Consider the following 12,896-nt stretch of genomic DNA (forward strand, 5'->3'; position numbering starts at 1 on the left):
GCAGGAAAATTCCTATTTCTCAAAGATACTTCCTGAATATTCCAAAACACTTTTAAAATGGTATTGTCACTCAACTACACTTCGCTTTATTTTTGGGCTTAGGACTAGTTTTCATTACATCAGCTATACTGAATCCTGAGAGGAGAAGGGCCTCCTGATTACCTCAGTAAATTAGAAACACTAGATAAGATCTTCAAACCAGAAGGCAAACATTTGCCTGGAGTGGGACTCTATTTCCCAGTTCCCATACTCTATGTTACTTGGGAATCTCAAGTTGAATTCTTGTTCTACCTGTTTGAGATACTTTTGTTCAGTCTGCACCTCCAAAGAGCCCAGCAGAAATTCAGCAGATAAAGGTAAATTTGACTGAGTTTGGAAGAGTATTCAAAGCCCTGAAGAATTTTAACCTCAAGATTAATTAGCTGCAGCATCTTTGTCTTGTTCACTTTTATTGCCTCTCATCACTGAACATTAACCTGACAGAACAGAAGCAGACAATTAATCTGAAACCATGCACAGGGGTACATGAGGAAGGCTCTGTGAAAATAGGATGTGGCTGTTATGATTTCAGACAAGAGATTTCCAGAAAATGAAGTCCATGGACAAGCCATGGACACAGAAGGCCCCTGAAAGTAATTATTCCAATGACCTTCGTTAGCTCTCAGTACCACAGAGGCACATGATGAGGCACTGGAGCTCTTAGTGGATATGGCTTGTGACTAGGCCTTTGGAAAGACTTCCAGCCAGCTGGTCAGTAACTGTTAATGAAAAACTGCTTATTTCATCTTAAACCCAGCATCTTAAAAAACCAATTAAACTCAGAAGTGTTACAAATATTTGTAAAAAGCAGTAAAATAACATCATTTTGGTGGCAAACCTTTGCTTTCATTGACATTTAATATTTCTCTCCTTGTTTACTCTCATTAGATAAAAGGTGAGTAAAGCCAAAAACAAAAATCATAATTAAAAAAAAAAAAGAAAATTAAAAAAAAAATAAGGGAGAAAAACCTGAGAGAGTTGGGATTGTTCAGCATGTAAAAGAAAAGGCTTTGGGAGAGACCTCACTGCAGCCTTTTGGTACCTTATAAGGGCTCATAAAAAGCATGGTGGAGCTTTTTATATGGGCAGATAGTGACAGCTCAAGGAGTAATGGTTTTAAACTAAAATTGAGCAGGCTTAGATTAAGAACTAGCAAAAAATTCTTTACTCAGAGGGTGGTGAAGCACTGGAACAGGTTGCCCTGGGAGGTGTGGATGCTCCATCCCTGGCAGTGTTCAAGACAGGCTGGATGGGGCTCTGCATAACCTGACCTAGTGGGTGACATCCTTTCCCATGGCAGGGGGATTGGAACCAGATGAACTTTAAGATCCCTTTCAGCCCAACTTATTCTATGACTCTATGTCTTAAAAGTTGTACTAAGTTTGCACATGGTGAGTTTGTATCAGATGAGCTCAACAGAAGGCTCATATACAGTTTAACCCTAGAAGTAAATGAATTATCCTTTCTTCAGAAAACTCTGTACCCAATAGCAAGAGTTGCCCAAGGTGTGTGACTGTGTACTACTGAAAAATTTCAAAGAGGAGGAGTTAATTCACTTTCTGTCTTTTCCCTGGCCTCCAGCCCAGGGAAGTGTCTGACAGCTACTCTTGCAGACTAATAACCTACTTGCTCCTAAGAGGATGTGTTTGATAGCAAAGCATTGTATTTTCTGAAACTTCCTGGAAAACAACCAGGTTAAATGCTTACCTGTAATTGATAATCATCTCTCCAGTTGGGTTTCACACTGTACTGTTCTTCAAAAGGTCCTTGGCTGTCCCTTTCACAGCTGGAGAGCACAGGACTAAATTGCACAAGAAGTACCTTTGTCTGGATGTACAGACATATGCAACTGTCAGACAGATCAAGGTAGGTGAGATGCTAAAAGCTTCCAGAAATTTTCAAGGCAGAAAGAAAGTAAAGGAACCTAGACCTTTTCTTTACAAGGAAAAAAGCTACAATGTGAAAATTCTATTTGCAGAAATAATTCTGTCAACCATAACTCCATTCATACCTACATCATACTAATTCATCCACAACAAAGAGACCATTTTTTCCAGCTATGACAAATGTCTCAATCGCTCAAAGTCTGTGACACCAGGATACCACTGTCACACTGCAGCAGACAGAACATGATCCAGTTTTGACCATTTGTATCACAAGCTCAAGATCTGGACCTGTGCTGAGCCCTTTTCCAGTGCTCAAGAGCTGTTTCTTAACATACACCCAAACATTACAAATTACATCCATCATTAAATACCTGGTACAACCCAAGTGACCAAAACAGCCATGGGCATCATTTCTTCACTGTCTTCCAACCTGACCATATGGTTTTTCAGAAATGCTTAACAACGCCCCAGTTCCTTTTGCCTTCAACTCATCCCCTGGAGTGAGTTACCTCTGGGTATGTCTCTCTTCATTAGCTACAGATGGAGTATAAATGGGCAGGTTAGAGTGAACATCTGACTTCTAGATGCAGATGTCAGGAGGGGAATCCTACCCTCTGTCTGTCTGACATAAACAATCCTAGCAGGTTCCCAATAGGGCAAGTGAGGCATGTTGTCCCAGAAATGAAAGTCAGCCAGCTGGCGTCAGATGGGCCCTATAGAATGTCCTGCTGCAGTGCCCACTGAGGTTGCTGCAGCATGTGAGTACAAGGCAGCAAAAACCTAAAGGGATATTGGCCTGTCTTGAAAAAGTAATTTCATTTTATGTCATGACACTGCAAAGTAATTGCGCTCAAAATAACTGGTTTAACTGCCTAAATACGTTTTTAGTACTTGAGCATACAGGTGGATTCAATTGTGCTTGCAATTTTGAAGACATTAACGAGGGAGACTAAATGACTGAGGCGGGGAAAGAGAACAATGCTGCACTCCTGTGAGACAGCCTGACACACGGACTCCAGCACAGCACAAGCTCTCAGGAGCCTCCAAGTCTAGACCCATTTTGACCACTGACTGACATATGTTGTAAAGCTAAGCATGGAAAATAAAACACAACTGTCCTGTGTGTCTTTTACAAATATAATACTGGCTGAAATCTTCAACAAGTGTAAACTATCAAATAACAGAAATAACTGACTCCAAAAGAAGCAGGATTACAAGCCAAATTCAGTCAGCTTTTAAGAATAAGAACTTCCTTCCTGAGCATCTTTTCCAAAAGCAACATGTGACACAGCATGAATATAAGCAACACTTGAACTGTTACAAAATACATTAAAAATAAATTATTTAAATCCAGAAATATTATTCTGATGGGCTAAAGCAGACTTAGAAATTGTATTTTTATGTCAATAACTGTTTACAGAACACTAGCCTTAACTCCAAAAGCCGTTTAACTCTTCACAGTAGTTTTCATAAGGAAATAATGTACAAGGCACACTAAACACTGTTGGGCCAAACACATTCTACAGTTTATTACACATATTACATTCTTAAATAAAAATGCGTCACATAACATTTTTGCATAGATATCTTACAATATACCAATTTAAAAAAGAATTATGAAACAGACCAGTAACAAAAATAAATTTTTTCTTCATTAATAATTTTGTAACATTAACATACCACCATCATATAATACAAATAATATTTTTAAATCTTAAGACTTTTTGTACAGCAAAAAAACTGACAAAGTAATATATTTATATATATATATATATATATATAAAAAGCTTAAAAAAAATAAAATGTCAAAAAAAGGCAGAACTGAGGGCTACAAGATTGGGTACTTCTGTGATATATTAGAAATACCAGAGTAGGCCTGAGTGAACGTGACCGAGGGCATCTCTGAAATGCACTTGTCAGACACATCTGGTAAAAGAAAAATTATAGTGCAAAATGAAAGTCCTTCAAGCAATGTTGTTTGTTTTTTTTTGTTGATTTTTTTGGTTTTTTTTTTAATAGGGAGCATTCATACATTTTGTTGTTGTTATTGTTTTTGTTGTTAAACCAAAATTCCCCAAACAAAAATCTAATGTGTGGTAGAGAGCAAGTTTCAAAGAACAAAAGGGAAAACAGGTAATTTTGAAAAGAAAAAAAAAAAAAAAAACAAAAAGCAAAAAACAAACAAACAAAAACCCACAAACAAACAAACAAACAAAACAAAAAAACTCAGCCTGCGTTATTATTTTTTCAACTAGATGAGCAGACGTGCCAAGCTAAGGCCTTGTTTCTAAGAGAAAAGCTCTTATGGTTTATATGCAGTAATTTCAAAACCAGGTACTTAAATGGTGCAAGAACCTTCCTGTAGAGGTATCTTAATTAGTTGAAGCATTTCTTACACTTCAGCTTAACTGCATAGGATGCCAATGCAAACTTGATCCAGGCAATCACATAACAGGTGCAGCTACAAAGTGATTTAGCTAGACTGATTTTAACGTAGGACAGCTTCCCTGGTAGAGACATGGCCTTGGTAACAAAGTAGTGTTTAAACCAGTGTTTTGATCTACTTCCAGAATCTGACAGGCCTGGGGATTTAAATACAGAGTGATGGGTAAAACATATGTTGCAAAACACAAAGATCAGCCCTTCAGCCATCAGGCCTTCCAGGGACTACATGTTAGCTTTTCATTTCCCCGAGAGCCCAACAATAAAGGCTAAAATTCCCATGTTTCTGTCCCTTCTAGTTCCCTTTAGTGTGTACATGCGAAGCCCTCATCCCCCTCCCTTCCCACCTCCCCTCCCAATCCCCAAATTTGCAGCCTACTCATTCACAGTACACAGCAACATGTATTTTCCAGCACTGTTGAAAACTTTCCCACAGAAGCTGACATGATACCTAAAATGCAGTGGCAACAGCAAGTGCCCTCCTTAAATGAAAGCAATAGGCACAGTTGGCTACTACAAACTGTAAGTCAGTAGCTCAGTTTGCTCTTCTGTGTAGGTATATACAGTATACTGTTGTACATCCACACCCACACAGAGACAGGGTGGAGAACCTGTTTTCTGGCAGTATATAGAAGTTAAGACCAAAGCACTTTAAAAAAAAAGTCATCAAAGCTTTCATTTTGAAAATCGCAGATTCCAACTTCAATTATTACAACAAAAATGCCATCAGCAAGCATTAAGGAAAACTATAAAACCCTGTTTCTAAAATGACGCCTGCATTTGAAAGTTTTCAGGTAGGGAAACTCATTCTTGAGGTGATAAAGGCAGTCTACTCCCCATCTCAACATTTCTAGGTATATAATTTATATATACAACTGTATAATTATATATATAACTTATATAGCACAAGTATTCTCAAGACTTCTTCCTCTAAGGGAGGACTCTAAGGGAGGAGGAAATTCTCAGCTTTACAACACAGACCTTAGTACCTGGTAGGCCAGATCCTACAGTCCTTACAACGCTAAATCTTGCCACTGAAGCCTGTGCAGAGCCGTGGAGGAGAAAGACTGCAGTAGTCATCCCTCAACAATTAATAAAAAGAGACACAAGTGTGACAAAAGGAAGAAAAATATCCAAGCTTGATCTGGAAAAGATCATTCATGAAGATGTAGTTTAAAAGCTAATGAAAGACAGGCAAGACTTGTCAATGTTATAGTATCTTGGGAGAAAAATATTTCTATCTTTTCAAGACAAAGTTAAATAGTTATTGTCAAGCATTGTTTTGTTGTTTTTTTTTTTTTTTTCTTGGTATGTAGATATCTTTACAAGTGCAATTCTATCTGAAATCAGCAAAAAAGTAGTTCAGAAGTTCTAGGTTAGAGCATCACCCAGGATATGAAAGCTCAAAAACAGTCTTACTGGATGGAATGACAGAATGTGCCAAGTCCTGAATGAAATCAAGAGTAAAAGCCCTTGATCCACTGAGTGCTGGCCTTATAACTATAAATTATTTACAAAATTTTCCTCTCTTTTTTTTCTAATTTAAAGATTTTGACATACATTAAGAGAAGAGGAAGGGAAACACTTTAGGAAGTTGGACTTCATCAGCTTTGCCAAAAGTACCAATTACCACCTCTTTTGTATCCAGACAAATAAAGTGTGTTAAATAGGAGGAGCAACCTTTATATTAGATACAAACCCCAAATTGTCTAGGGTCAGATAAAAATGAGGGAGAAAGCCTGATTCTGTAGATATCAGAAAGGTCACAGCTGAGATTTACTCAGTCACTGCAACAATCATTATTGATCAACTCCATTTTAGCTAAACACCCTAGTGACTAGTTAATTTTTTATGCCTGAAGTTAAAACAATTCTGAAAGCAAAGACTGAGGGATCCTCTTGCATTGAGATTCTTCATCCCGTCTGTGTTTGGTGAGTGCTTCCCATGCATTAAGTGAAAATGTGCTACCCCAAGAAAAACAGCAATTCCAAAAAGTCTGAGGAAAATAAGAATGAATGAAAAAAAATGTTCCCCTTTGTAGAAATATGTTGGCTTAGATTTCAGGTCCTGGAAACCATTTCTGAGACATCACATGGGTCTTCCACTCTAGCAAACTTGTTTCCATAATATCTGGCTAGTCCCTGCGGCTGTGACACGTATCAAGGTACGATATTGCTTCAAACTGGTTTGCTAAGGGTTTGGGTTCTTTTAACATTTCTTTCTCTATAAGTCTCCCTCATGAAGAAACCTTATAAAGTTTAACAAGGATGAAACTCTCAGAATTCAAGAAAAAACCTACAGATCTGCCCTACAGTCTGTTTCATCAGCACAAGACTATGAAGAAATAGAACCAGTACACATTTAATAAGTAAGAGCTGTGAAATGAATCATAGAAACACAGAAAAATTAGTACTGGAAGGTTCTTCTGGAGGTCACCTAATCCAACATTTAACCCTTTGTTTAGTGAGATCAGACTGCTCAGGGCCTCATCCAAGATATTGAAAGAATCTAGAATTTCACTTCAGTTGCTAGTTTAGCCAGGTAATACAATTGTCTTGACTGAGTACTAGCTACTGAAAAAAGAACTCAGAAATAATGAAAAATACTCTGGATTCTGCCATCCACTTTTAGACCAATCTCTATAAAATATATCTGATATTTTATGTTGCTCTTTATCTCCTAAGGGGAAAACCAAACAGAATAAAGATGCATCGAAGTGCTGTTTTAGTGTAAGAAGTGACTAAAATACAGTATCATATGTCCTCATGTTTGATACAGTACAAATGAAACAATATATCCTTTAGTTCAAAGTGAACCATCAATGATCATGTCGAGGAAAAACAAATTTTGCTAGCCAGGCCTCAAGCTGGTGGTACAGTATATTTTTATAAGCATATCTTTATGCACAGATTTGGCAAATTTGATTAGAAAACTATTTATAACAGTGCTTCCGAAATTATTTTTTTATTCGTTTTCAAAATAGAATCTTGACTTTAAGTTGTCTCAGATAATGGAAAAATCCAGAAAAAAAAATTTTATCAACACTGTCACATACAAAGCACATCTCGACCTGGAATATTCTGTCTCCCCAATCATGAAAATGATTGACATATGGGAGCAAGTCTAGCAGAGATTCACCACGAAGGCAGTGGAACACATGATGGATGAAAAGAGGCTGAGAGACATGATTCAGCCTTAGGAAAAGAAGGGTAAGTGTAGATCTTATTGCTATTTCCATATACCTAACCAAGACTGCAGAGAAGAAGCCAGACTCTTCTTGGAGGTGCACAGTGGAAGAGGCCTGAAAACAGGTTTGAACATGAAAAATTCCTACTTGACACACAGTTTTTTGGATTTTTTTTTTTGTTTTTACCATGAGAGTGGTTAAATATTGGAACAGCTTGGACAGAGAGGTTGCAGAATTTCCATTTGTGAGGATATTTAAAACTCAGCTGGCTACAGCCGTGAGCAAACAGCTCTAGTTGGAGGTTGGCTAACATGGCCTCTGGAGGCCCCTTTCCACATGTATGATTCTATGATTGACTGTTCTGATCCAAAATATTGTTTAGCTAATCATAAAAACTCACTTTTATTTTAGTTGCTTCCTCTGTGTACACTATTTTGTGAGACTCTTAGCTCAATCTGTTTTCATCCTATAGTTCCATGACCTTGGAAACCCATATCTGACTTTCTTATAATGGCTTCTCTTTTGCAAATAGGCATAAATTTCACATTGAAGGAAACGAGGTAAAGCTTCTCCTTTCTACAGCTGGATAACTCAGTCCTCAACTGTCACCAAATTTATGGGTTTGCTTTCAAGAAGCTTTACACAGAGCCTTTCCTCTTTAGTTTGATTCTACTCATAATTTACAGAGAGAGAACAACTATACAACTTTAGCAAGGAGACACAAGCCCAAAAAGGAACTATAACAGACTACACAAGTTTGAAGTGTACAGCTTAAAATATCCGCATAGAAACAAACTTGTCATTGTAAAAAAAACAGTCCTGGAATGTGTCACTAATTATGCCTTTCCAAAATGGAGACTTGATCTATAAAATACCAAAGTTATGGTTCCAAATTTTAGTAATGACTAAGACACTTGCATATGAGTGCCCAAAAACGGAAGTCAAGAGATTGACTGGGTACGCCATATATACAGCCAAAAAATACCTTGCTTTTCAAACATAAGAGGTGGTTCCAAAGCTCAGATTTGGCTTCAGAGTTCAAGACCTGCTACAAAGCCTGAGAAATTTGAAATCTGCCTTTTACCTCATTTTTTCTATGTTTTTAGGCTATTTGGATCCAGGATTTAGATGTAGGCTTCCTTTTGAACAAAGTAAAGACATATTTCAGCATTTTTTTCCCCTGGGGCCCTTGTTCTGGTATATTTAAATAATATGCCAACAAGACCACAAATGACAACTGGAACTAAAAGACTGTCTTACTTGACTCTTTCTAATTTAAATAGAGTCTGGTGTTTAAACCATCACTTAATAATTAAGGTTTATATACTACTGATAGCACATCTAAAGGCAGGTGTGTTCAGAGGGCAAAGGAGGATATTTTTGCAGGTTCACAGCCAATGAATATTGTAGTGGAGAATTTGAGCGCATAAATTTTAGGACACTACAGTAATGAAATTATAGGATTCTCATACTTTTTGTAATCTAATGCACTCACTGGATGCTCTACAGTTTCACACAGCTGAGGTTTCAGTTCCCATTAGATATCTTCCTGAGGGGCAGCAGAGAGGCAGCACCAATCTCTGCTGTCTGGTGACCAGTGACAGGATACAAAGGAATGGGATGGAGCTGTGTCAGGGGAAGTTCAGGCTGGACATTAGGAAAAAGTTCTTTACCCAGCAGGTGGTCAGACACCAGAAAAAGGCTCCCCAGGTGTTGGGAAGGGAAGTGGTCACAGCCCCAAGCCAGCCAGAGCTCAAGGAGCATTTGGACAACACTCTCAGGCACATGGTGGGATTCTTGGGATGTCCTGCGCAGGGCCAGGAGTTGGACTTTTTGATCCTTGTGGGTCCCTTACAACTCAGGACACTGATTCTGTGATCTGGCAGGATGCTCTATTTGTTTCAATACAAATTAGATTCTAGGGCCCTCAGTCCCAGTGAAACAGCTGGGTGGAATGGCCATAAGAAGTATGCAAATACAGAAGTAGAGAAATACGAGATTGTCAGCAAGCAGTGCTCTGCAATTTTTAAATGTATACATATATATATATAAGTATATATATATACACATATAGAGTATAGTTAGTTTTAAATCTTTGGAATAAATTCAATTTTTTCTTCTCTCTTTCTTTCTGACTTTCTTTCACTCTCTCTCATGCTCTTATCATGAATATTACATCATTGCCCCTAAAAGATGGTTAGATTTTGGTCCATATTTCATACCATATGGGCCAGACATCGTATTTCCCCCCTGTCCCCAAAGTGTTCAGTTGACAGTCACAGTGTTTTGTGAAAACTGTGAGGAAAACCAGCATCTTTTGAATAAATTCAATCTCTCACTGGAACCAAAGGTTGCAAAATGCTGAGAATTCAAGTGCCAAGGATCCCGGTGACAGCTCTTAAAAACATCTATTGAGTTTCTTGTTTGCTCTTTTTTCCCCTTAGAGTACAATTTAACCTCCCAAACCATAAATTAAGGGAAATATTTAACAGTCAATAAGTCAAAACAGTCAAAGAAGGGCAGTTGGCTAATACATTATAAAAGAGCAGCAACCATTTGTGGACCACACGCTATTTTGTTTCATTTCTAGACACATCTTGTAGGGATGGTCCGAGAATATACAAAATATACAACCTAATGACAGCCTGCCTGCTTGCATAGGCCATTTTCATGGTCCTAAATGCAGTCTTTGGAGTCAGGGCCAGTGCCAAATAGGTTCAAATACAAGTTATGGCAATACATTTTTTAGGGTTTTTTTTTTTTTCCTTTTGTAATGAAGACTTTAATCCACTTTGAGCCAAAGAAATCAAATTATTATGACGGAAGGGTGAGCATGAGACCTCCACTTCTCCTTGATGATTCACACCGTAGGCCAAAATGGACCTCTCTAGGTTAGTAATACTTTGGACCAATCATTTGGAAATGCCTCACTGCTGTATGTAAAATCCAATCCCTTCCTTCACCGCTCACATGGTTACATTATTTCATATAGGAGTGGGCTACAGCATCAACTTGATGAACAGAAAAGCAAGACTTTGATAAACGGGCTAATGCTGAATGAAGCCATTGTACTTGGAAGAGGTTCTTGATTTCCTACTCAGAGACTGGAGTAGGATTTTTGGCTTGGGGTTTTTTTTGTGTGTAAGATGCTCAACAAACAGGTTTAAATTAAAACGTCTGCAGATGCTCTTTACAGAAACAAAAGGCTAATGTTTTAAATTGGTTAATAGAAGAACTGCAAGAAAAAGCAACAGAATTCACCACTAAATCACCGTGGGTTGTGGCTAATATGCTCAATGATGTAGAAGGAATCCTGTAGTCATGCCTGTGTGGCCAGTCCCAGACTGATATCCAGGTGAAGACAAGGAGTTCTGAAGATCACTTGTTTGTGGAGAAAAGAGAAAAAAGGTTTAAGCTTCCAAACAAGCTTTTAAAGTTTTTTGTTCAAAAAATAAACAAGAAGTCCTAGCTATGGCAATAAGGTGAGGCTTACAGAGATATTAGGTGCTGTATCTCAGGGGTTTATCCCTTGGCTACTTAGCCATGGTGGCAGCAGCTTCCAGAGTCCCTAGTGCATATGTTGTGCAATAGCCAAAAAAAAAAATTAAAATAAAAACAATCAACAAAAATATAATCCTCCATGAAGTCTACATAAACTCAGGCCAAAAAGAGGATGTTTGTGTCACAAGTGTCACTCCACAGTCTACTGCCGTTAAGGCCACTGGTATTGACTTAAAAGCATCTCAACAGTTCAGTTCTGGGAAGAAGAATCAAAACCAAGACAGGTCAAAAGTGTCTGTGAGAAGTCTGATGCACTGAACATTATGAATTCTCAGAGAAAGAACAAAAAACCCAAGAGGTTAATTTTGGCTACCAAACTGGGATTTGGTTTTCTAGGTCATTGTTTTCCCCCCATCTATTTAAAAAGAAAGTTAGTGCTACAAATATGCAACTTCAAGACGACATATTCTTCTACTGAGTTGCACTGAGAAGCAAGTTAGATAAGCCCCTCCTACTGCCATCCACCTGCAGGGAAGCCTCCTCTGTTTTCTTTGATTCCCACTGGTAAAAACAAGAAACAAATCCAAGAGGGATGAAGTACTGTAAGTAATTGTTCTTTTTCACTGACTTCAGCTATGTATCATTTCCTCGCCTGCATCTTCTCCCATCCGGCTGGGGCAAGGCATAAAAGAACCGATGTAGGTATTGAAGTGTAACTGGGAGCATGACACTGTGAGCATGTGGTCCCTGTACAGAGGATTACACGGGATCAAGTTCTCTTCTCCTGTAAGGTAGCACGTTGTAACTTGAGTTCCACTTTCATCTCACAACACTTAGCCCAGATGACATCCATGCCAAGCTGACTGATATTTAGATGTGTCTCTTCATGTGGAGGGCGAGGTGATCCGACCTGGAAAAACACCTGCAACATAAAGCAAGCAGGAAATAACTATTGGATTTTGGAAAACAGGGTTTCTGCTCCTTCCTTATGTACAGAAGAAAATACATATACCAGTTTAGAGAGACATTCCTTGAGCTATCCATGGATCACAACTAAAGCCTGTGTGATCAACTTCTGTGACCACAGATAGGCAACTACCCTGGCTCTTCAGCAGCTAAAGAGACAACGTTTATCCTTTCTCTGTTCCTCTCCCTCTCGCTTCTTTCACTGAGTCAGACATCAGGGAAGAGTGCTCATCTACACATCTGGACTATAAAACAAAATATTTAGTGAGTGTGTGCTTACATATTAAAAATAAATAAAACAAATCAGTTTTATTCAGCAACACCATTTTCAAAAATATCAGCTTTCTCAAGTGCCCACTCCTTGCAAAAAGCACCAAAGAATGATGCTAGTTTTGAAAGCTAAATTCTCTTTTATAACTCCAAACTGGAAGGAAATCTGGCTCAGACTTTGGAGGCTAACAATCCATCAGGCTTCATATCTCCCCCTTCCTCTCAGCTGGGAATCTGGGTGGTAATATGTGGATTCTGATGAATATTATCTCCCTGAAGGATGTTGACAGAAGATATTATGCCTATTTTGTAAGAGTGACAATTGAAAGACAGAGAAGGCAAAGAAGTTGTAAATCACACAGGTGCGGTAAAACCACGGGGAAAAAAAAAAGAAACCCAGGAATTGGGCTTCCAACTTCTGTTCTTTATCCACAAAGATTTTTCCATCTCATAAGAAATTATATTTATTTTTTTCATAAGAAAACATGATTTTCTGTCATTCTGCACATGTAGCTGGATCCTGATGAGACAGACTCCATACCCATTAGATATGGGATTGAAAGTACCAATCCATTACACCCACCATCAGAGTGTTGTCTAAGATA

The 12,896-nt window shown here is 38.3% G+C and overlaps 1 protein-coding gene across 1 annotated transcript in view; it reads right to left on the bottom strand.

Moving 5' to 3' along the window:
* Positions 1 to 3,427: 3,427 nt before the first annotated feature.
* KLF7 (KLF transcription factor 7) overlaps positions 3,428 to 12,896 on the bottom strand; it is a 66,159-nt gene continuing 56,690 nt past the window's right edge. The window contains exon 4 of the mRNA XM_002188070.6: positions 3,428 to 11,977. Coding sequence (XP_002188106.4) covers positions 11,926 to 11,977 — 52 coding nt within the window. The 3' untranslated portion in view covers positions 3,428 to 11,925. The remainder of the gene's footprint in view (positions 11,978 to 12,896) is intronic.

The sequence above is a fragment of the Taeniopygia guttata genome, chromosome 7 (genome assembly GCF_048771995.1).
Source record: "Taeniopygia guttata chromosome 7, bTaeGut7.mat, whole genome shotgun sequence".
NCBI classification, from domain to species: domain Eukaryota; kingdom Metazoa; phylum Chordata; class Aves; order Passeriformes; family Estrildidae; genus Taeniopygia; species Taeniopygia guttata.